The 21,969-nt window shown below is 43.1% G+C and overlaps 1 protein-coding gene and 1 long non-coding RNA gene across 4 annotated transcripts in view; both read left to right on the forward strand.

The window, feature by feature from the left end:
* The window catches only part of VIPAS39 (VPS33B interacting protein, apical-basolateral polarity regulator, spe-39 homolog), a 34,270-nt gene that overhangs the window by 3,278 nt on the left and 9,023 nt on the right, over positions 1-21,969 (forward strand). For 2 of the 3 annotated variants that reach the window (XM_033187281.1, XM_033187284.1), the window contains 13 exons: positions 676-768; positions 1,685-1,790; positions 4,701-4,847; positions 6,595-6,633; positions 6,987-7,051; positions 7,798-7,854; positions 12,043-12,135; positions 13,255-13,288; positions 13,759-13,861; positions 15,650-15,677; positions 18,877-18,950; positions 20,849-20,924; positions 21,402-21,536. In XM_033187281.1, coding sequence (XP_033043172.1) covers positions 676-768; positions 1,685-1,790; positions 4,701-4,847; positions 6,595-6,633; positions 6,987-7,051; positions 7,798-7,854; positions 12,043-12,135; positions 13,255-13,288; positions 13,759-13,861; positions 15,650-15,677; positions 18,877-18,950; positions 20,849-20,924; positions 21,402-21,536 — 1,050 coding nt within the window. Of the gene's footprint in view, positions 1-575; positions 769-1,684; positions 1,791-4,700; positions 4,848-6,594; positions 6,634-6,986; positions 7,052-7,797; positions 7,855-12,042; positions 12,136-13,254; positions 13,289-13,758; positions 13,862-15,649; positions 15,678-18,876; positions 18,951-20,848; positions 20,925-21,401; positions 21,537-21,969 lie in introns of all 3 variants that reach the window. The other variant, XM_033187283.1, reaches the window with a different exon arrangement.
* On the forward strand, positions 13,869-15,359 carry LOC117069275. Its single transcript, XR_004431478.1, has 2 exons — positions 13,869-14,542; positions 14,865-15,359. It is a non-coding gene; the product is annotated as an uncharacterized LOC117069275 (long non-coding RNA).

Raw genomic sequence — 21,969 nt, forward strand, 5'->3', positions numbered from 1 at the left:
CAGCATCTGCCTGCCTTGCACTGTTGCTTTTAATACATACCTATGCTGAATGCCCTGGCTGTGTTGTACGGTCCTTCAGAAGTGGGACCGTGTCTGACACTTTTTTTTTTTTTTTTTTTTTGAGATGGAGTTTTGCTCTTGTTGCCCAGGCTGAAGTGCAATGGCGCAATCTCGGCTCACCGCAACCTCCGCCTCCTGGGTTCAAGTGATTCTCCTGCCTCAGCCTCCTGAGTAGCTGGGATTACAGGCATGCACCACCATGCCCGGCTAATTTTGTATTTTTAGTAGAGACGGGGTTTCTCCATGTTGGTCAGGCTGGTCTCGAACTCCTGACCTCAGGCGATCTGCCCGCCTCAGCCTCCCAAATTGCTGGGATTAAAAGCCTGAGCCACCGTACCCAGTCTCTGGCACTTTTTAATATATCTTACAACACCTGAGAGAGTGCCCTGGACAAAGTGGATGCTCTAAGAATGGATGACTACTTCTGGGTAATTAGAAGATTAGAAGTATGATTTGATCAGTTGGAGACCCAAGAATGTGGTTTTATATGGCAGGTTCAATATTTGTTTTACCAGATCCTTTTCTGCATCCTTGATTTTTGGAAGCAGTTAAAGCTTTGGAACTCTTTAGGGAGAGACCCAGAAAGGGACGATGTATGTCTTCCTGTCACTGTAGATGAATCGGACAAAGGGTGATGAGGAGGAGTACTGGAACAGCTCCAAGTTCAAGGCTTTCACCTTTGACGATGAAGATGATGAGCTTTCACAGGTAGGTGAACTGCTGAAGTTTGTACTCTTCTCCACAGTGCCACTCTAAAATTCCTTTGTCTTGCAGTCTGGGTAACTTGGCTTTTGACCATGTCTTCATTAGGGTCAGGAAAGAACCAGAAGGATTGTAAAATCCAGCTCTCTGCCTTTTTTACTTTACCTTTTTATTTTTTATTTTTTTTTGAGACGGAGTCTCGGTCTGTCGCCCGGGCTGGAGTGCAGTGGCCGGATCTCAGCTCACTGCAAGCTCCACCTCCCAGGTTCACGCCATTCTCCTGCCTCAGCCTCCCGAGTAGCTGGGACTACAGGCGCCCGCCACCTCGCCCGGCTAGTTTTTTGTATTTTTTAGTAGAGACAGGGTTTCACAGTGTTAGCCAGGATGGTCTCGATCTCCTGACCTCGTGATCCGCCCGTCTCGGCCTCCCAAAGTGCTGGGATTACAGGCTTGAGCCACCACGCCCGGCCTTACTTTACCTTTTTAAAAAGATGATTTATTCCTTTCATTTTTTTTTTCTAAAGAACCTCAAGTCTTTTATTCATGTGATATATATTTTTTATTTTTGAAAGATGAACTGGATTGGAGGATTTATTTTTGTTGTGTCAGTTTTGCAATTGGGGAAACATTTATTTTTAGAGAGGTGAATAAATTCACTCAGGTTTACATAGCAAGTCACTGCCAGGAATATGATGAGAATTCAAAAGTGACTTTGACTCCTCCTAATTCTTTTACCACTGGACTGTAGTGTTGGCTAAAAATCAGTTTGTTTTCTTGGCAAATATCTAGTATGCTAGGCTTTCGATTGCAAAGGGTGAGTGTTGGCCACCTCCAGGCCCCAATTCCTCAGCCTTCTTGATTGTCAGAAGAGAGGTGGGGAATGATGATTGCCTGAGCACCCTGGCCTTGTGTCCCTCTGCAGTTAAAGGAGTCCAAGCGGGCGGTGAACAGCCTCCGGGACTTCGTGGATGATGATGATGATGATGATGACCTGGAGCGAGTCAGCTGGAGTGGGGAACCTGTGGGAAGTAAGTAGAAGAGGCGGGGATAGATGTCCAGGATTCTTATCACTAATGAAGGCTCTACTTGTTTGTCTCTTCAGTGCCGGTTTGGAGAGGGAATGAGGTAAGACTATTTTCAGATGAGCATACATCTGGAAACTGAACTCCAGGAGAAGATACTTGGGAAATCCAGCAGGCGTTCCCACATGGCCACATAGGTCTGCTCTTCAGGGGTTGAGGCTTGGCTGGCTATTTCATTCTCATTTGGGGTGCTTGTTAAAATGACATACTCCTAGGCTTTATCCCAGAGATTCTGTTCATTAGGTCTTCTGCGGAGTAGCGGGGGTCTCAAATTTTAATAAACCCTGCAGGTGATTCTACTTTATAGCCATATTTGGGAACTACTGACTTAACTCAGTGTACTCATAACTGATTGACAGAACGGACGTCCTTACCCACCCAGTCTCACTGCTTAGCTGTGTACTTAATACTTTTTCAGAGTCCATTTGATTTTTTTTTTTTTTTTGATGGAGTCTTACTCTGTTGCCTAATCTGGAGTGCAATGGTGCAATCTTGGCTCACTGCAACCTCCACCTCCCAGGTTCAAGTGATTCTCATGCTTCAGCCTCCCTAGTACTGGGATTAAAGGCACCAACCACCATGCCTGGCTAATTTTTGTATTTTTAGTAGAGATGGAGTTTTACCCTGTTGGCCAGGCTGGTCTCAAACTCCTGACCTCAAGTGATCGCCTGCCTTGGCCTCCTAAAGTGCTGGGATTATAGGTATGAGCCACCGTCCCTAGCCCACATCTGATTTTTTTTTTTTTTTTTTTTGAGATGGAATCTCACTCTGTCGCCCAGGCTGCAGTGCAATGGCATGATCTTGGTTCACTGCAACTTCTGCCTCCGGGTTCAAGCGATTCTCCTGCCTCAGCCTCCCAAGTAGCTGGGATTACAGGCGCGCACCACTACACCCAGCTAAGTTTTTGTATTTTTAGTAAAGACAGGGTTTCACCATGTTAGCCAGGATGGTCTCGATCTCCTGACCTTGTGATCCACCCGCCTCAGCCTGCCAGAGTGCTGGGATTATAGGTGTGAGCCACCATGCTGGGCCTACCACATCTGATTTTTTTTTTTTTGAGACGGAGTCTTGCTCTGTCGCCCGGGCTGGAGTGCAGTGGCCGGATCTCAGCTCACTGCAAGCTCCGTCTCCCGGGTTCACGCCATTCTCCTGCCTCAGCCTCCGTAGTAGCTGGGACTACAGGCACCCACCACCACGCCCGGCTAGTTTTTTGTGTTTTTTAGTAGAGACGAGGTTTCACCGTGTTAGCCAGGATGGTCTCGATCTCCTGACCTCATGATCCGCCTGTCTCGGCCTCCCAAAGTGCTGGGATTACAGGCTTGAGCCACTGCGCCCAGCCCCACATCTGATTTTTAAGAAATATTTTTAATTAAAAGTTTTTAAAAAATAGGCGATACTATAACATGACTAAAGATTTAAAAAAATTAAAGGTATACAGTGAAAAGTTTCCGTTCCATATTGTTATGTATCTTCTCAGTTTTCAGTTCCTGTCCTCCCAAAAGACAATCGTTGTTGCTTGGTTCCTGTGTATTCATCTAAAGACTCTTTTTGCATTTGGAAATGTATATAGAAACATGTATTCTTATCCCTTTTTTATGCAAGCAGTAGCATACTTCATACTTTGCTCTTTTTATGTGTTAATATAGCTTGGAGATCTTTCCATGTCAGTATATAAAGAGTGTTCTCATTTTCTCTTTCTTTTGTTAAATAGCAGCATAGTATTGTATGGATTTACCATCATTTATTTAGCCCACCCACTGTTGAATTTTAGATTTTTCAATCTTTTGCTCTTTATATTTCTATCAGTGACTTTGTATTCTGACCATAGATGAATAAACGAAAGAGCAATTCTTAGTGTGGAATTACTCACATAGGATGTTTGCATCTGTATTGGGTAGATATTGCCAAATTGACCTCCACAGAGGTTGTACCAATTCGTACTACCACCAGCAATGGAGGAGGGTTCCAGTTTCCCTATAGCCTGGCCAACACAGGGTATTATCAAGCTTTTGGATCTTTCCCCATCTTAGAGGGGACTAATGGTTTCTCATTATATTTTTAATTTGTAGTACTCTTAGCAAAGCTGGGGGCAGGTGGTGTGTGCCTCTGGAGGGTGGTGGCGATGGATTGCTTGAGGCCAGGAGTTGAGGCTGACGTGAGACATGATTGTGAGATATGATTGTGAATAGCCACTGTACTCCAGAGATCCGGCAACGTAGTGAGACCCTGTCTCAAAAAAAAAAAAAAAAAGAAAAAGGGAAAAAAAGAAAAAGGAAAAAAAAAGTGAGGTTGAGCATCTTTTCTTTTCTTTATTTATTTTTATTTTTTTATTTTTTTTGAGACAGAGTCTCGCTCTGTCGCCAGGGCTGGAGTGCAGTGGCCAGATCTCAGCTCACTGCAAGCTCCGCCTCCCGGGTTTACGCCATTCTCCTGCCTCAGCCTCCCGAGTAGCTGGGACTACAGGCGCCCGCCACCTCGCCCGGCTAGTTTTTTGTATTTTTTAGTAGAGACGGGGTTTCACCGTGTTAGCCAGGATGGTCTCGATCTCCTGACCTCGTGATCCGCCCGTCTCAGCCTCCCTAAGTGCTCGGATTACAGGCTTGAGCCACCGCGCCCGGCCGAGCATCTTTTCATATGTTTAAGAGTCATTTGAATTTTCTTTTCTGTGATCCACTTATTCATGTCCTTGGTCCATTTTTCTGCTGATTATTCTATTTGATTCTATCTTTTCTCCTTGCCCCAAGTTGGCCAAGGGACCAGGGCTTCTGGTGAAAAGCTTTTAGAGTTTGTTGAATGTTGGATGTCAAGGATTTATTGTGGATGAGAATTGCTGATGTAGTTCTTACTATCTCACAGGTATCTCATGGTCCATCAAAGAGACTGCTGGTAATAGTGGCTCCAGCCATGAGGGGCGTGAACAGCTAAAGAGCCGAAACAGCTTCTCCTCCTATGCACAACTACCCAAGCCTACTTCTACCTACTCGCTGAGCAGCTTTTTTAGAGGTAAAGAGATATGCTTAAAGATACAGGGAAGTCCTCCTTCTCTTTTTTCAGAAAAATCTTAGGCCATCATTTTCATCTTTGTAAGAAAAAGATTATTGAAGGATAAAGCATTCTCATTGGAGCTAACAGCTAGGTGTTAGGAGCAGGAGAAATGAGAGAAATGCAGAGGGGTTGGACTGGTTTTCTAGAACACGATGAATGAAATTGATATTAACCCTGTGACTGGTACTGAAGACATTTGCCTGGATCAAAATTCCTCCCTACTCCTTCTACATAGCTATTGGAAAACCTTGTTGGTAGGAATGCCAAATGGTGCAGCCACCGTGGAAGACAGTATGGCGGTTTAAAAAAAAAAAAATTAAACATAGAATTAACATATAACTAGCCAGGCATGGTGGCTCACACCTGTAATCCCAGCACTTTTGGGAGACCGAGGCGGGTGGATCACCTGAGGTCAGGAGTTCTAGACCAGCCTACCAATATGGTGAAACCTCATTTCTACTAAAAATACAAAAATTAGCCGGGTGTGGTGGGGGAGCATCTGTAATCCCAGCTGCTCAGGAGGCTGAGGGAGGTGGATTGCTAGAACTTGGGAGGCAAAGGTTGTAGTGAATTGAGATTGCGCAAAACTCCATCTCAATAAATAAATAAATAAATAAATAGCAAATGATCTAGCAGTTTTACTTCTAGGTATATATCAAAAAGAATGGAAAGAGGGACTTGAATAGGTATTTGTGCCTCCATGTTGATAGTAGCATTATTCACAGTAGTCAAAAGATGGAAACAACCCAAATGTCCACTGATGGATGAATGGATAAACAAAATGTGCCATATACATGCAGTGGAATGTTACTCAGCATTAAAGAAGAATGACATTCCGATACATGCTACAACATGGATGATCCTTGAGGACATGATGCGAAATAAAATAAAGACGGCACTAAGGGACAAATATTACATGACTGCATTTATGTATGACCTAGAATAGTCAGATTCCTAGAGACAGAAAGTAGAATGGTGGTTACCAAGAGCTGGGGCGGAGGGAATGCAGAGTTATTGTTTAAAGGGTATAGAGTTGGTTAAAGGGTAGAGAGTCTCAGTTTGGGATGATGAAAAAGTTCTGGAGATGGATAGTGGTGATGGTTGTACAACAGCGTGAATGTGCTTAATGCTACTGACTTATACACTTAAAAACGGTTAAAATGGTAAATTTTGTTACGTATATTTTACCATAATTAAAAAAAAATTTTTCTCCCTGCTCCATTTTATTTATTTATTTATTTTTTGTTGAGACGGAGTCTCGCTCTGTCGCCCAGGCTGGAGTGCAGTGGCCGGATCTCAGCTCACTGCAAGCTCCGCCTCCCGGGTTTATGCCATTCTCCTGCCTCAGCCTCCCGAGTAGCTGGGACTACAGGCGCCCGCCACCTCGCCCGGCTAGTTTTTTGTATTTTTAGTAGAGACGGGGTTTCACAGTGTTAGCCAGGATGGTCTCGATCTCCTGACCTCGTGATCCACCCGTCTCGGCCTCCCAAAGTGCTGGGATTACAGGCTTGAGCCACCGCGCCCGGCCTCTCCCTGCTCCATTTTTTAGTGGCACTTCAGATTTCTACAGATGAATAAAACATTTTTTACAGCTTAAGTTCCTATATTGCATTATAGAGTTCTGTATACATTGTGTCTTTAACCAAGCCTGGATGGCTCTGACTTAAACTGTTGACCTTTTCCCTCTTGTGTTCTTTACCTTTAGGTAGAACTAGACCTGGAAGTTTCCAGTCCCTTTCTGATGGTAGGCATTGAACCCGCTTTTAATTGCTATGGGAAATGTTACTGATCTGGTACAGTCTGGGGAGTTATGGGGACAGGTAGTAATTAGATGACAAGATGAACTTTCTTCTGCATCTACTGTCATTATTAGAGGAATTTTCTGATACTGACTAAGGAGGTAGAAATCATTCTGGCTACAGGAGCAAAGGTGACTTCTAGGGATGCTGTCTTTGGGGAAGAACGGAGATCTGCTTTTGGCCACAAAGTTAACATTGGGAGCCAAGAAGTCAAAAAAATGTGAGAAGGAAGCAGTAGAGAGAAGGAACAACAAGCAGGATTCATGGTGCCCTTCTGAACCAGCTGCTTCTTTTTCAGCTCTGTCAGACACACCTGCCAAAAGCTATGCTCCAGAGCTGGGGAGACCCAAAGGGGAGTATAGGGTGAGTTACAGCATACACTGGTGTGACAGTTTCCACAGTATAAAGTACCTTGACATATGTTACCTTGCTTGATTTTCCCAACTATTTGAGCAGAAATTTTTTTAACCCTCTTTTATAGATAAGAAAATTGGGTTTCTAAACATTAGGGCTTACCTGGGGTCTCACAGCTAGGAAAGAGTGCAACTTAGACTTATAATCTCAATATTCTGACTCAGCGCTGCCATACTTTGCTTACTCATTATGCTCCCACTTGAAGGCTGTACTTTGAAACCCAGTGATCATCACTGCAGTCTGGAAGCTTGGTAGAGCTCATATTCCCATGAAGCAATAAAAAAGCAAATGGATTCATAAGGAAGAAACCATATATCCTAAGGTCAGAAAAGGAACATGTCTCCAACGTCTCTCTCTTTCCTTCTGTTGGCCAAAGGCATTAATTGTTAGAATCCTAAAACGTGATTCTAATTGCATCTAGAGGTTGCAGTCCTGAACCAGTAGGCATGGGCTACTGGCTTTGTCAATTGGCTCCTCCGTCTTTGATCCATCTCCTCCTACCGATATTGCCCCTGCTCTAGTTCCTTCAGAAACTCAGAACAAAACTGTCCCATTTCTTCATTTTTTTCACATCCATTCCCTCCCACAAAGTATTTCCCCCTTAGACACTAAGACTGAGTTTGAGTTGAGGAGTTGGTATACTGATAAATTTGATTCCTTAACTTCCTGGGATTCATGTATTGCTAATATTCCAGGATTACAGCAATGACTGGAGCCCCAGTGATACAGTGCGACGCCTCCGGAAGGGAAAGGTAAGGACAGAGAATTTTTGTGAGGTTCTTTGGGAAGTTGGGCAGCTTGTTCACACAGGGAAGATTTTTTGACCTCTCTTCAGTTCTCATTTGTTCAATGAATTTCAGGGGGAAAATAAGTCCACTAAGGTTGAAAGTCAGCGGCACAATTTCTGATTCTCCATTACTGTTGCTTTGATGTAGTGGGGAAAGAGTGATGGATGAGAGGGAAAAGTACATTTAAGAGTGAGAGGCCTGGGCTGGGGGCGGTGGCTCATGCCTGTAATCCCAGTACTTTGGGAGGCTAAGGCAGGTAGATCACGAGGTCAAGAGATCAAGACCATCCTGGCCAACATGGTGAAACCCCATCTCTACTAAAAATATAAAAAACTAGCCGGGCATGGTGGCAGGCACCCGTAGTCCCAGCTACTCGGGAGGCTGAGGCAGGAGAATCACTTGAACCCGGGAGGTGGAGGTTGCAGTGAACTGAGATTGTGCCACTGCATTCCAGCCTGGCGAGCGAGACTCCGTCTCAAAAAAAAAAAAAAAAAAGTGAGAGGCTGGGCGTGGTGGCTCACTCCTGTAATCCCAGCACTTTGGGAGGCCAAGGCAGGTGGATCACCTGAGGTTAGGAGTTCTAGACCAGCCTGGCCAACATGAAACCCCATCTCTACAAAAAATACAAAAAATTAGCCGGGCGTGGTGGCATGCACCTGTAATCCCAGCTACTCGGGAGGCTGAGGCAGGAGAATCACTTGAACCTGGGAGGCAGAGGTTGTAGTGAGCTGAGATCGTGCCGCTGCTCTCCAACCTGGGCGACAAAAGTGAAACTCCGCTTCCCCTACCCCCAAAAAAAGAGCGAGAACAATCTTTTATGTTGGATCTGTGATTCATTGAGTTCATGTTTGCATATGGTGTGATGTAAGGGTTTGAGTTTCATCGTTTTCCCCATGTAGATCTCCATTTGTTCCAGCACTATTTGTTGAAAAAACTATTCTTTCCCCTTTGAATTATCCCGCTAATGCCTTTGTTGAAAATCGGGCCAGTCGCAGTGGCGCACGCCTGTAATCCCAGAACTTGGGGAGGCCAAGGCGGGAGGATCTGTTGAGCCCAGAAGTTCAAGACTAGCCTGGACAACATAGTGAGACCGTGTCTCTACAAAAGATAAAAAATTAGCCAGGTGTGTGGCTGGGCGTGGTGGCTCACCTCTGTAATCCCAGCACTTTGGGAGGCCGAGGCAGTCGGATCACCTGAGATTGGGAGTTTGAGACCGGCCTGACCAACATGGAGAAACCCTGTCTCTACTAGAAATACAAAATTAGCCGGGCATGGTGGCACATGCCTGTAATCCCAGCTTCTCAGGAGGCAGAGGCAGGAGAATCGCTTGAACCCGGGAGCTCGAGGTTGTGGTGAGCCGAGATTGCGCCATTGCACTCTAGCCTAGGCAACAAGAGCAAAACTCCGTCTCAAAAAAACCCCAAAAAACCCAAAAAAACCCAGGTGTCACTAATTTATAATATAAATGTATATTATAATTTATAATTATAAATATATAAATATAATTATAATTATAAATATAATTTATAATTTTATAGCAGGATACGTTTTTAGTCACAATTACTTGATGGAAGGATTGCTTGAGCCCTGATGGTCGAGGCTGCAATGAGCTGATATTGTGCCACTCCATTCGAGCTTAGGCGACAGAGCAAGACCCTGTCTCAAGAAGAAAATAAGAAAATTAATGATCATATATATGTAGTCCTATTTCTGGACTCTTTATTCTAGTTCATTGGATTATTTATCCTTAAGCTAATACTACAGTCTTGATTATTGTATAAATCTTGAAATCAAGACACTTCAACTTTGTTGAAGCTCTCAACTGTCAACTTTTTTCTTCTCTTGTTTTGGCTATTCTAGATCCTTTATACTTCCATATCGATTTTAGCAGCAGCTTGGCAGTGTCTACAAAAGAGTTACTGAGATTTTGGCTGGGCGCGGTGGCTCAAGCCTGTAATCCCAGCACTTTGGGAGGCCGAGATGGGCAGATCACGAGGTCAGGAGATCGAGACCATCCTAGCTAACACTGTGAAACCCCGTCTCTACTAAAAAATACAAAAAACTAGCCGGGCGAGGTGGCAGGCGCCTGTAGTCCCAGCTACTCGGGAGGCTGAGGCAGGAGAATGGCGTGAACCCGGGAGGCGGAGCTTGCAGTGAGCTGAGATCCGGCCACTGCACTCCAGCCCTGGCGACAGAGCGAGACTCCGTCTCAAAAAAAAAAAAAAAAAAAAAAAGAGTTACTGAGATTTTGATTGAGATTGCCTTGAATGTACAGACCAATTTTGGTAGAATTGGCAATGATCATAATAATTAATGGATCAAAATGGATCATAGTGCCAGGTGTGGTGGTTTGCGCCTATAATCCCAGCTACTCAGGAGGCTGAGGCAGGAATATCAGTTGAGCTTAGGAGGCTAAGGCTGCAGTGAGCTATGATTGCATCACTGCGCTCCAACCTGGGCAAGAGAGCGAGACCCTCTCTCTCAAAAATAACGGATAAAATGGATCATACTTCACAGGTTCTAAGGATTGGGAATGAAAAAATATATTTAAAAAATGGATCATAGACCTAAATGTAAATTAAGTGTTAAAACTATAAAACTTCTAGAAGAAAATATAGATGAAAATCTTTATGAGCTGGGCTTAGGCAAAGATTTATTACCTAGGACACAAAAAGCATGAACTATAAATGAAAAAATTGATAAAATGGACTTCATCAAAATTTAAAACTTTTATTTTTTAGAAACCACTGTTAAAACCATGAAAAGACCACCATAGCTCAGAGAAAGTAGTTTCAAAACACATGTATTATAAGGGACTTTCATCCAGAATATATATAAAACTTTTCTTTTTTTTTTTTTTTTTTTTTTTGAGATGGAGTCTCCCTCTTTCACCCAGACTGGAGTGCAGTGGCGCGATCTCAGCTCACTACAACCTCTGCCTCCCAGAGTATTCAAGTGATTCTCCTGCCTCAGCCTCCTGAGTAGCTGGGATTACAGGTGTGTGCCACCACCCCCGGCTAATTTTTGTATTTTTAGTAGAGATGAGGTTTCACCATGTTGACCAGACTGGTCTCAAACTCCTGACCTTAGGTGATCTGCCTGCCTTGGCCTCCAAAAGTGTGAGATTATAGGCCTGAGCCACTGCACTTGGCCAGAATATATATAAAACTTTTATTAAACCTGGCAGTATAGCAAGATCCCATCATTACAAAATAAAAATTAGCCAGGTGTGGTGGTACTCACCTATGGTCCCAGCTACTTAGGAGGCTTGAGGTGGAAGGATTGCTTGAGCCCAGGAAGTTGAGGCTGCACTGAGCCATGATCATACCACTGCACTCCAGCCTGGGCAATACAGTGAGACCCTGTCTCGAAAAAAAAAAAAAAAAAAAAGATAAAACTCTTAGCTCAGTGGTAAGTAGACAGTCTGATAAAAAATTGGCACAAGCGTTGACCAGACACATCACAGAAGAAGATTCATGAATGACCAATAATCATTTTTAAATATACCTAAAATTATAGTTATCAAGAAAATGTGAGTTAAAACTATGAGATACTGGCCGGGCATGGTGGCTCACACCTGTAATCCCAGCACTTTGGGAGGCCGAGGCTGGTGGATCACAAAGTCAGGAGATCCATGGTGAAACCCCATCTCTACTAAAAATACAAAAAAATTAGCTGGGTATGGTGACGGGCGCCTGTAGTCCCAGCTACTCGGGAGGCTGAGGCAGGAGAATGGGTGAACCCGGAAGTGGGGCTTGCAGTGAGCTGAGATCATGCCACTGCACTCCAGCCTGGGCGACAGAGGAAGACTCTGTATCAAAAAAAAAAAAAACACTGAACTATATACTTAAATAGGGTACATTCTACTGTATGCAAATTATGATGTAAGGGTTCTTAAAAAAGAACAAGTGATTTCTGTTGACTTTATCAAGACTTCAGGACATTAGCTTCTTGTAGGGCAGCAGGCTGAACTAGAACTAGAGAGGGTGGTAGGAACCTACTGTTTTATAAGTTCTGGGGACCCTAGTGTAAAAATAAAGAGACTCTCGTTGGGGACATTTTGTTTCATTATTGCTCATTCTTTAGTATCCAGCGACAAAGGAATAAAGAAAACTGTCTTCTTTTGTACTAATTCTAGTGTTTTTCTGCCAGGTCTGCTCACTAGAGAGATTTCGCTCCTTACAGGACAAACTACAACTCCTAGAAGAGGCAGTAAGCATGCATGACGGAAACGTCATTACGGCTGTGAGTTGTCAAATTTGTTGTTGTTTGTTTAATTATTGTTTTTACTAGTTTCTGAAAATCCAATCAAACAGACTAACATTTTGTGTTAAATGTTAAGTAAAGATCCTGGATTCCCCTTGGAGGTGTAGGAGTCTAAGTAATCTGTGCTTTAAGAGCTTAGCCGGTGCCACATGTACTAAGCGTGGAACCCTGTGGTTTTTTTTGTTTTGTTTTGTTTTGTTTTTGGAGACAGGGTCTTGCTCTGTTGCCCAGGTTGAAGTGCAGTGGTGTGATCATGGCTAGCTGTAGCCTTGACCTTCCGAGCTCAAGTGATCCTCTTACCTCAGCTCCCCGAGTAGCTGGGACCACAGGTGCATACCACCATGCCTGGCTAGTTTGTTTTTTTTTGTTTTTGTTTTTGAGACGGAGTCTCGCTCTGTCACCCAGGCTAGCGTGCAGTGGCACAATCTCAGCTCACTGCGCGATACTCCTGCCTCAGCCTCCCAAGTAGCTGGGATTACAGGCGTGGGCCACCACGCCAGGCTAATTTTTGTATTTTTAGTAGATATGGGGTTTCACCACGTTGGCTGGGCTGGTCTCAAACTCCTGACCTCAGGTGATCCACCAGCCTCGGCCTCCCAAAGAGCTGGGATTACAGGCGTAAGCCACTGCGCTTGGCCTTGCCTGGCTAATTTTTAAATGTTTTTGTAGAGACAGGGTCTTGCTATATTGCCCAAGCTGATCTCACACTCCTGGGCTCAAGTAATCTACCTCCCTCAGCCTCCCAAAGTGTTGGAATTACGGGCATGAGTCACCATGCCCAGCCTATGTGAAACCCTTGATTGTAACCAAGACACAGAAGGTTGGCTACTGTGTGTTATATGGAACAATCTCAGGGAGGAGAGGTGTGAGCATATCCTCTTTCAGAGGGAGGTGTCTCTCAGCAGCATGGGCATGGGCATGTGGTCTCCCAAGACACACCTCAGTTCCAGATATCCATTGGCTTTCCTTCCATCACATACAGAGCTGGTGACTGTACCTGCAGAGATTGCTAATGAGTTGCTGGCCCCGTGTCTGTAGTGCTCAGGGCACGACTCTGTGTTGGAAAGTTTGCACAGTCTTTGTTCTTTTCTCCTGTAGGTTCTGATTTTCCTGAAGAGGACACTGAGCAAAGGTGAGAATGGCTTGCAGGAAATCTTCAGTCAGCAAGGTGTCTGCCACATTCGAGGGGAGAATGCCATGTGCCTTTCATACCAGAATTCATTAGTCAAGTCTATTTCAGAGACAACTGGGGTGGCCTGAGACTTCAGAGCACACATCACATCTCTGAGGGCATCCGTTAGGGTGATGACTACATTAACCACAGAGCCCCCTCAGATGGCTGTGTTGGTTTGAAGAAGTCAGAATCCATGCTAAGTGCCTGCTGTTTGGGTTGGTGTGAAATAGAAAAGCTGACTCAATGGCTATGAGCTGCCCAAGACCATAGAGTGTGTTGATGGTGAATTAAGACATAGGGGTAAACTATTCTTAGCTTTTGTTAGGCTTTGATGAGATATTGTTTGGAATGTGTGAGTAGGGAGACCAATTTCACACTTGACTAATAGGCTTTAATCTTTCTCAACCTAAATCCGGCCTGTCTGACAGAGATCCTCTTCCGAGAGCTGGAGGTGCGACAGGTTGCCCTGAGACATCTTATTCACTTCCTTAAGGAAATAGGGGATCAAAAGCTGCTTTTAGACCTCTTCAGGTAAGAACCGATCGTCTGGTCTATAAAGTTGAGTAAGTACTTGTTTCAAAGCACTCTGAGGGATACAAAGGAACAGAAGACACCAACTGCCCAACAAGCTATTGAAGTGTGAGGAGATAACTAGCAGTACAGCACAGCTTATGATAAGGTGCAAGCTGGTTAAGAACCAGGCTTTGGAGTCACACGCACTTGGGTTGAATGTTATTACAGATCTCCCACATCATTCATAGAGTGACCTTGGCCAAGTTACCAGCCCTCTTCGTGAGGTTTTCACATCTCTCACATGGAGATGATCACACCTACCCACAGGGTTATTATGAAGATGAAGGGGTAGTATGTGAGCCAGCACTTAGCCTAATACCTAGTTTGTAGTATTAATATTTATTAAGTGTTTTATTAAAAAAGACGTAGAATAAAGGTATCTTTTATTACTTGATTTCTAAGTGATACCAGTGGGAAGTAGAGTAGAAGAGAAGAAGGAAATATTTTCAGTCAGGATACCCAAGTAAAGCCTCATGGAAGTGATTAGATTTGCATGGGCCTATAAAACTAGGTAGGACTCTGATTGGTGAGAGAAAGGCATGTCTGCTGGGGGTAAAGAGGTCTGAGGTCTTTTACCATGTTTTTCTTCCCTCTAATTCCAGTCGGTGGGGACTATTTCCCACCTTTGGATTAAAATACGTGCATATGGCCGGGCGCGGTGGCTCAAACCTGTAATCCCAGCACTTTGGGAGGCCGAGACGGGCGGATCACGAGGTCAGGAGATGGAGACCATCCTCGCTAACATGGTGAAACCCCGTCTCTACTAAAAAATACAAAAATCTAGCCGGGCGACGTGGCGGGTGCCTGTAGTCCCAGCTACTCAGGAGGCTGAGGCAGGAGAATGGTGGGAACCCGGGAGGCGGAGCTTGCAGTGAGCTGAGATCCGGCCACTGCACTCCAGCCCCGGCGACAGAGCGAGACTCCGTCTCAAAAAAATAAAAAATAAAATAAAATAAAATAGGTGCATATGATGTCCTTTCTTCAGTGTCAGGGAAATGGTTAGAACCTCTGTTTAGACTGACATGTGGCCCAAGGCGACTCTTGATTACCCAGTGACTCCAGCACAGCAATGAGCTCCCCAGAAGACTAAGGTGGGGTTTAAAAAGCAGGTTACCTGGTTAGGGTCAAGATTACAGGTGTTAGCCAGAAATTTGCAAAAGAAGACATGGTCACGGAGGCTGGCTGCTTCCTTCCTTCCTCCTTCCCTTCCTTCCTCTTTCCCAGCGAACAAGGCTTTATCAGGCATCACCTCCAAGCCAAAATGGTAATGTTAATTATGGTGGTCTATTCAGAGTAAAGAAGAATCAGAAGACAAAAGTCCTGGTGCTCCAAGGTTTTACCTAAGCCTTTGGGGGAGACAAAACACATTGTGTTCTGTCCATGAAAACAGTAAAGAACAATATAGAAAATATGTTTTCAAGATTGTATGGACAGAGAATAGTGCTTTAATCTTAGGGGAAAAAAAAAAAACAACCAAGTTTTCTGTGGGCCCGAGTAGATGGCTCTGAGCTTCCCTGTCAGACCTGTTAACAAAGTTATTAGTTCCTTGCAATACTTTCGTGTCCTTGCTTTTTGATCAGCCAGAGAGACCAGGGGAACAATGATACCTGATCAACCGTTTATCTTGTGTATAGAGGGAAATGAGTCTGAACTGTGTTTCTCCTAGAGGAGGCACTCTATTTTGTGAGGTTATACTGCCACACATCAATAGATACAAATGCCCTGCTCCCTTCTGCTTCTTCCCAGGTTCCTAGATAGAACAGAAGAGCTGGCGGTAAGTGTGGCCTTTGTTTCAGTTGGGGACCAGTTTAACAGAAATCTAGGCTGGGCACAGTGGCTCACGCCCGTAATCCCAGCATTTTGGGAGGCCGAGGTGGTCGAATCACCTGAGGTCAGGAGTTCAAGACCAGCCTGGCCAACATGGCGAAACCCTGTCTCTACTAAAATTACAAAAATCAGCCGGGTGTGGTGGCGCACGCCTGTAATCCCAGCTGCTTGGAAGGCTGAGGCAGGAGAATTTCTATAACCTGGGAGGGGGAGGTTGCAGTGAGCTGAGATCATGCCATTGCACTTCAGCCTGGATGATAGAGTGAGACTCTGTCTCAGAAAAGAAACAAACCCAGAAATCTAAGTCAAACCTCAGCCTCTAAGATCCTAGACTGATTGAGCTATTTCCTTTGATATTGATTATATACAGAAGAGAGAGGCACCTGGAAAACCTGAAAACTTAATCTGAATGATGTATTTTTCTTTTTATATGCTCTTTTGGTTGGGCTTATGAATAAGTTTTAAAAAATAAATATGTGAAAATTGGCCTGGTCAATTTGTGATTTGTTTTTCGGTTGTTTTCAGGTCCTGGTTGGTAGGAGTTTTGGGGTTTTGGCTTCTCACAAAGAAAATGTTGAAGGCTAAGAGGCTAAGAAACCAGATATGGGTCAAGAAGGAAGATAGGTCAAGTTGATGATACACCCAACATGTTTTGGCTGAGAATTCAATGGCCAAGTGTTAAGACTGAATTTTGGCAGATTTTCACAATCATAGAATGAACTCCTGGAATATAAGAATAAATCTGAAATTTTACCAAAAACTCAATTGTATTATTAAAACTTCAGCAATTCATGTTAAAAAAAAAAAACAAAAAACTTGTCATTATAATGCAGATATAAGAATTTCTAGCCAAGCATGGTGGCTTATGCCTGTAATGCCAGCACTTGGGAGGCTGAGGTGGGAGGAACACTAGAGTCCAGGAGTTGGAGACTAGCCTGGGCAACATAGTGAGATCCCATCTCTAAAAAAATTGTAAAAATTAGTAAAGCATGGTGGCGCATGCCTGTAGTTCCAGCTACCTGGGAAGCTGAGATGGGAGGATTGCTTAAGTCTGGGAGGTCATGTCTGGGCGAAAGAATGAGACCTTGTCTCAAAAAAAGGATTTCTCAGCACTGTTGATGGCAGGATTGCTTTTTTAGTTACTGTACAACACATTCAGTTGGCACATTAAGTATTGTTAACCTTTGAACAGCATAATTACAATATAATACTGAAAATGCTTTTCAGAAACATGGGTTTTTTTTTTGTTTTTGTTTTTGTTTTTGTTTTGAGACAGGCTGGATTACAGTGGTGCATGATCATGTATTTTACATATAGTTTACTGCAGACTCCCAATTCCTGGTTCAAGCCTCAGGCTCCCAAGTAGCTGAGACTACAGGTGCACATGACCACACCTGACTAATTTTTTAAAATCTTTTTGTAGAGATAGGGGTCTCACTTTGTTTGCCAGGCTGGTCTCAAACTCCTAGCTTGAAGCTGTCCTCCCACCTTGGCCTCCCAAAGTTTTAGGATTACAGATGTGAACCACCTCACCTGGCTCAGCAACATGTTTTCTGAAAGGAACTTGTACTTAATATTCAAAGCATGAGACAATCTGAAAAATCCTTTTTCTTAATCAACTGAAAATGATTGGCAGCCTGTAGTAATTATTGAAAAGCTATTTATATTTTTAAATCTCTCTAAGTTCAAAACTATAAGGATTTTTCTTCTTACAGCATTCTTATAAACTTTTTTGTTTTGAATTTGATTAGTGAGAATAAATGTGTTTTGGGTAACTCATTTTAATCTAAAACTTTATTTTCTTTATACTCATGTTTGAATTGAAGATGATTTATCATGCATGTTGTTGTATATAGATTTTGAATTTTTCAACCTTGTAAACTTTGGAAGTGGCAAAGCTGATAGAACACTTTTAGTGTATGTCCACAGAATATGAAGGTTTCCCAAGAAGAACTTTTCTTGAAAGACCTAAGGCTGAAATGGAATTGAATAACAAAAAATTAACTATACCTCTTAAAGATTACTTTCTTTAATATTAGGAATGATTGTATACCAACTATTTTATATGAAATGTTTTACAAAGATTGGGTTATGATATATAATTTCTGTTATTCTGTCTTATGTTTTTTACATTTTTACACTTACATTTTTATATACATTTACATTTTTATATATAGCTGTTGGCTCAATCTGTGAATATTTATGAACAGTGAGTCAGAATGACATGCCCTATTTATATTACTGATGCTAATTGTTAGATGTTGACATGATCATACTACCATTGATCATGTACATGGTCAAGGATGCCAAAAATAACACTGAAATACGCATTTAGCTCTTTGACTTTTCAAAATCTAAATCTGAAGCAAAATATTCATTTTTGGTTAAATACTGAGGCTAAAGTGAAATTTAAAGGTAAAGCTCAGTACTGTATCTACTCAGTGCTTCATTATATAGATCAGCACTGGCCAATAGAACTTTCTACAATGATGGAAATATTCCATATTTGGGCTGGGCGCGGTGGCTCACGCCTGTAATCCCAGCACATTGGGAGACCAAGGTGGGGCGGGTCACCTGAGGTCAGGAGTTTGAGACCATGATGGTGAAACCGTGCCTCTACTAAAAATAACAAAAATTAGCCAGGGATGGTGGTGGGTGCTTGTAATCCCAGCTACTCGGGAGGCTGAGGCAGGAGAATCACTTGAACCCGGGAGGCAGAGGCTGCAATAAGCTGAGATTGTGCCATTGTACTCCAGCCTGGGCAACAAAAGCGAGACTCCGTCTCAAAAAAAAAAAAAATTTACATATTTGTGTTGTCCAATATAGTAGCCCCTGGTCACATGTAGCTATTGAGTTCTTTAAAAGTAGCTAGTGTTAACTAAGGAGGTGCATTTCTACTTTAATTAATTTAAATTTAAAGAAACAGTTGTAGCTAGAGGCTATTGTATTGTACAGTGCAGTTATAGATAAACCTACTAATGATATGTAGTCACTCTTTGCCTATCCCCCCGCCCGCCCCCCATAACCATTTATACCCAGAAATGAAGAATTTGGTTTTTTTTTAAAGCACGGGAAGTTCAGTTATTCAGCTATCTCCCTCATCTAAGGAGACAAAATACCTCAAAGCCTTTTTCTGCTTTTTGTAGCTATCTCATTATCGAGAGCATTTGAACATTCGGGACCCTGACAAACGAAAAGAATTTCTTAAGACCTGTATTGGGTAAGTATGGGGGAGAAGTGATTTTAAGTATCAATACCTTTACCCAGAAGGAATGAAGAAAATTAAAAAGGGTGGAATGGATAGGCAGGAAGGGAAGGGCTAACAGTGAATCATACCAGCATCATTCAGGGTCGCCTCATGCAGTGGTGTTCACACACTAGTCCCCAGCAGAGTTTCCACTGCTTAGTGGTAAACCGAGAAAAAAAAAAAAGACAAATGTAGAGAGATTTTTTTTTCCTAAAGCCAAATTTATTTAATTTGAAAGGCTATCTTTTATTGGAGGATTTTTGTCCTCACTTTTCTCCTCTTATTTGGTACCAAAATGCGTTGTACCTTTTTTTGTGACCTTAGGTAATAAAAAGATAGCAATACTTTAGGGACCTGATGCATTTTTTTCAGTGTCACTGGTCCTTGAAACCCCAAAGTCCAAGAACCACTGATCCAGGGCAAGCTTTCATCCAGAATTTAAATTATTATAAAACCCAGCTCCACATATTCCTGTGACAGGGTGCCCGTTGCTCTTGAAACAGCTCAGTTTGTTTTTGAACAACCTTCGTTGTTGGAAAGTGCTTCCTTATGTTAAGCTGAAACTTGCTTCCCTGTATCTTTCGAGACAGGTATAGCGTCTCTCAAGTAGTCCTTGCTTCTTCAGGTTCAGCGCCCATGCTTGTTTCAACCACTCCTCATGTGACGTGATTTCCCGGCTTCAAGTTTAGAAATTTGATTATATCAGTGAAATCCATGTAATGTTACCCAAATACTGAGATATGTTATATGGCCTCTGGAAAACAAGGAGAAAAGTTAAAATAATGAAGTAACTAGAATTTAAAGCATCTCTCTAATTTATCTCTTCTAAAAATTCACTGTGGCTAAAACTTATCTGGAATAGTGCAATTAAAACTCAGAGTTCTTCCTGGAGTGAGCAGAGTACGGGGAATAATGCAGTGCTTTTTAAAAGATAGACCTGTGAACTGGGCATTTAAAATCTGACTTCTGTTCCTGGCCTTCCCCATTGACTGACCACATAACTTTTTGGCAAGATGCTGTCCCTTAGCATCTTCATGTATAACAATAATGCAGCCGGGCGTGGCAGCTCACGCCTGTAATCCCAGCACTTTGGGAGGTTGAGGTGGGTAGATCACAAGGTTAGGAGATCAAGACCATCCTGGCCAACATGGTGAAACCCCGTCTCTACTAAAAATACAAAAATTAGCGGGGCGTGGCAGCATGCGCCTGTAGTCCCAGCTACTCGGGAGGCTGAGGCAGGTGAATTGCTTGAACTCAGGAGGTGGAGATTGTAGTGAGCCAAGATCACTCCACGGCACTCCAGCCTGGGCGACACAGATAGACTCCATCTCAAAACAAACAAAAAGCATAATGCAGTGTTGAAGATAGGACCCTTGACATTTGTGATATTTGTCAATCTATAAACATACCACCATGCCATGTAATTTAATTTACCTTTTGTACTCTGCAATAAAAAAAATGGCTAACAAATCTAGGTGTCCCCTCAGTAAGTTAAGCACAAGCCACAGAATTTCACTGGGATGTGGATGATGGGCAGTTGCCTAGGCTCACTCATTAGCTTTGTGACTGGTTCACCAAATATTCCAGCTCCCAAAATGAGAAGATCCTACTTCATTTATCAGCAAAATTATGAGTGACTATAAGTATTTTGTGGACTTTCAGGATCCCTCTTGAATTGGCAAAACCTTTAATATGAAATTCACGCCATTCATGCTATGTCTTTCTTCCTCTAAGGGATGCTCTAAAGGTGAACTGAGATCAGACTTGTGAGGCACCATGAGCCTCTTATACTTATGCTGGTGATTTAGTTTAGTTGGGTTTGTTTCCTTTTTCGAATAGAGAAAAGTACTAACCTTCTGGCACTCTACCAGCTTGCCATTTTCAGCAGAAGATTCTGCACACATACAGGACCATTACACGCTCCTGGAACGCCAGATCATTATTGAGGTTAGACTCCTCATCTCTACATCTTCTGCGTGCCAAGGCTCAGTGCCATTCAGCATCTAGGAGATTTCTATACTCTGCACGTGGGTCATTTCTTGTTGGTTTCTAAAAGCCTTTCATTTTCTGCCTCTACACAATAGCCCCCTTCCTCCATTGTTTTTAGGATCCTTTTTCCTCTTACCAGCTGTTAACCTGGAAGTATTTCTTCTTCATCCCAAATCTCCCATGTCATCACCACTTCTATTTGTTTCCATCCAACGTGGATCCATGATCACTTTATGGATTTTAAACTACCCTGGGGATATCCTAGGCAATTTCTTTCTTTTTCTCTTCTTTGTTTTCACTCCTAGGGTGGGAAACACAACTGCTGTAGTATTAAAAGACTTTTCTCCTGCCTCTACTCCATGGACATTGTTTTTTGTTGTTGTTGTTTTGGTTTTTTGTTTTGTTTTGTTTTTTACTTGGCTTACTCTACCACAGGCAAATGATCGCCATCTAGAATCAGCAGGACAGACTGAGATCTTCCGAAAGCACCCCCGCAAAGCTTCCATCCTCAACATGCCACTAGTGACAACGCTTTTCTACTCCTGCTTCTATCACTACACGGAGGCTGAGGTACAGGCAAAATATGGAAGATTCCACAAAAAGAACATAGTTCACATCCAGTACTTTTACGTACTCTATTAATAATGGGTGTGTATAGTTCTCAGAAATCCACCCGGAAGCTTTCCTGGCCCTCACCAGGGGTAAGAGGGTCTCATCTGGCCAGGAGTGAAGAGGTTTGTAAGGTTTGTGGCTTCCAGTGAGCTGGCATGCTAGCATAGCAAGTTCTATCCCTGGTGCTGTTACCTGTAGAAGTTTCTGTTCAAAAGTCCATGATTTCAAATGGATTAGCATGGTGTGGAGAAGAGCAGCAGGGTAGCAAGTAGCTGTGGATACTTTTTTTTTTCTGAGATGGAGTTTTGCTCTGTCACTCAGGCTGGAGCACAGTGGTGTGATCTTGGCTCACTGTAACCTCCACCTCCCAGGTTCAAGCAATTCTCCTGCC

This window comes from Trachypithecus francoisi, unplaced genomic scaffold, assembly GCF_009764315.1.
Source record: "Trachypithecus francoisi isolate TF-2019V2 unplaced genomic scaffold, Tfra_2.0 Lachesis_group3, whole genome shotgun sequence".
Lineage (NCBI taxonomy): Eukaryota > Metazoa > Chordata > Mammalia > Primates > Cercopithecidae > Trachypithecus > Trachypithecus francoisi.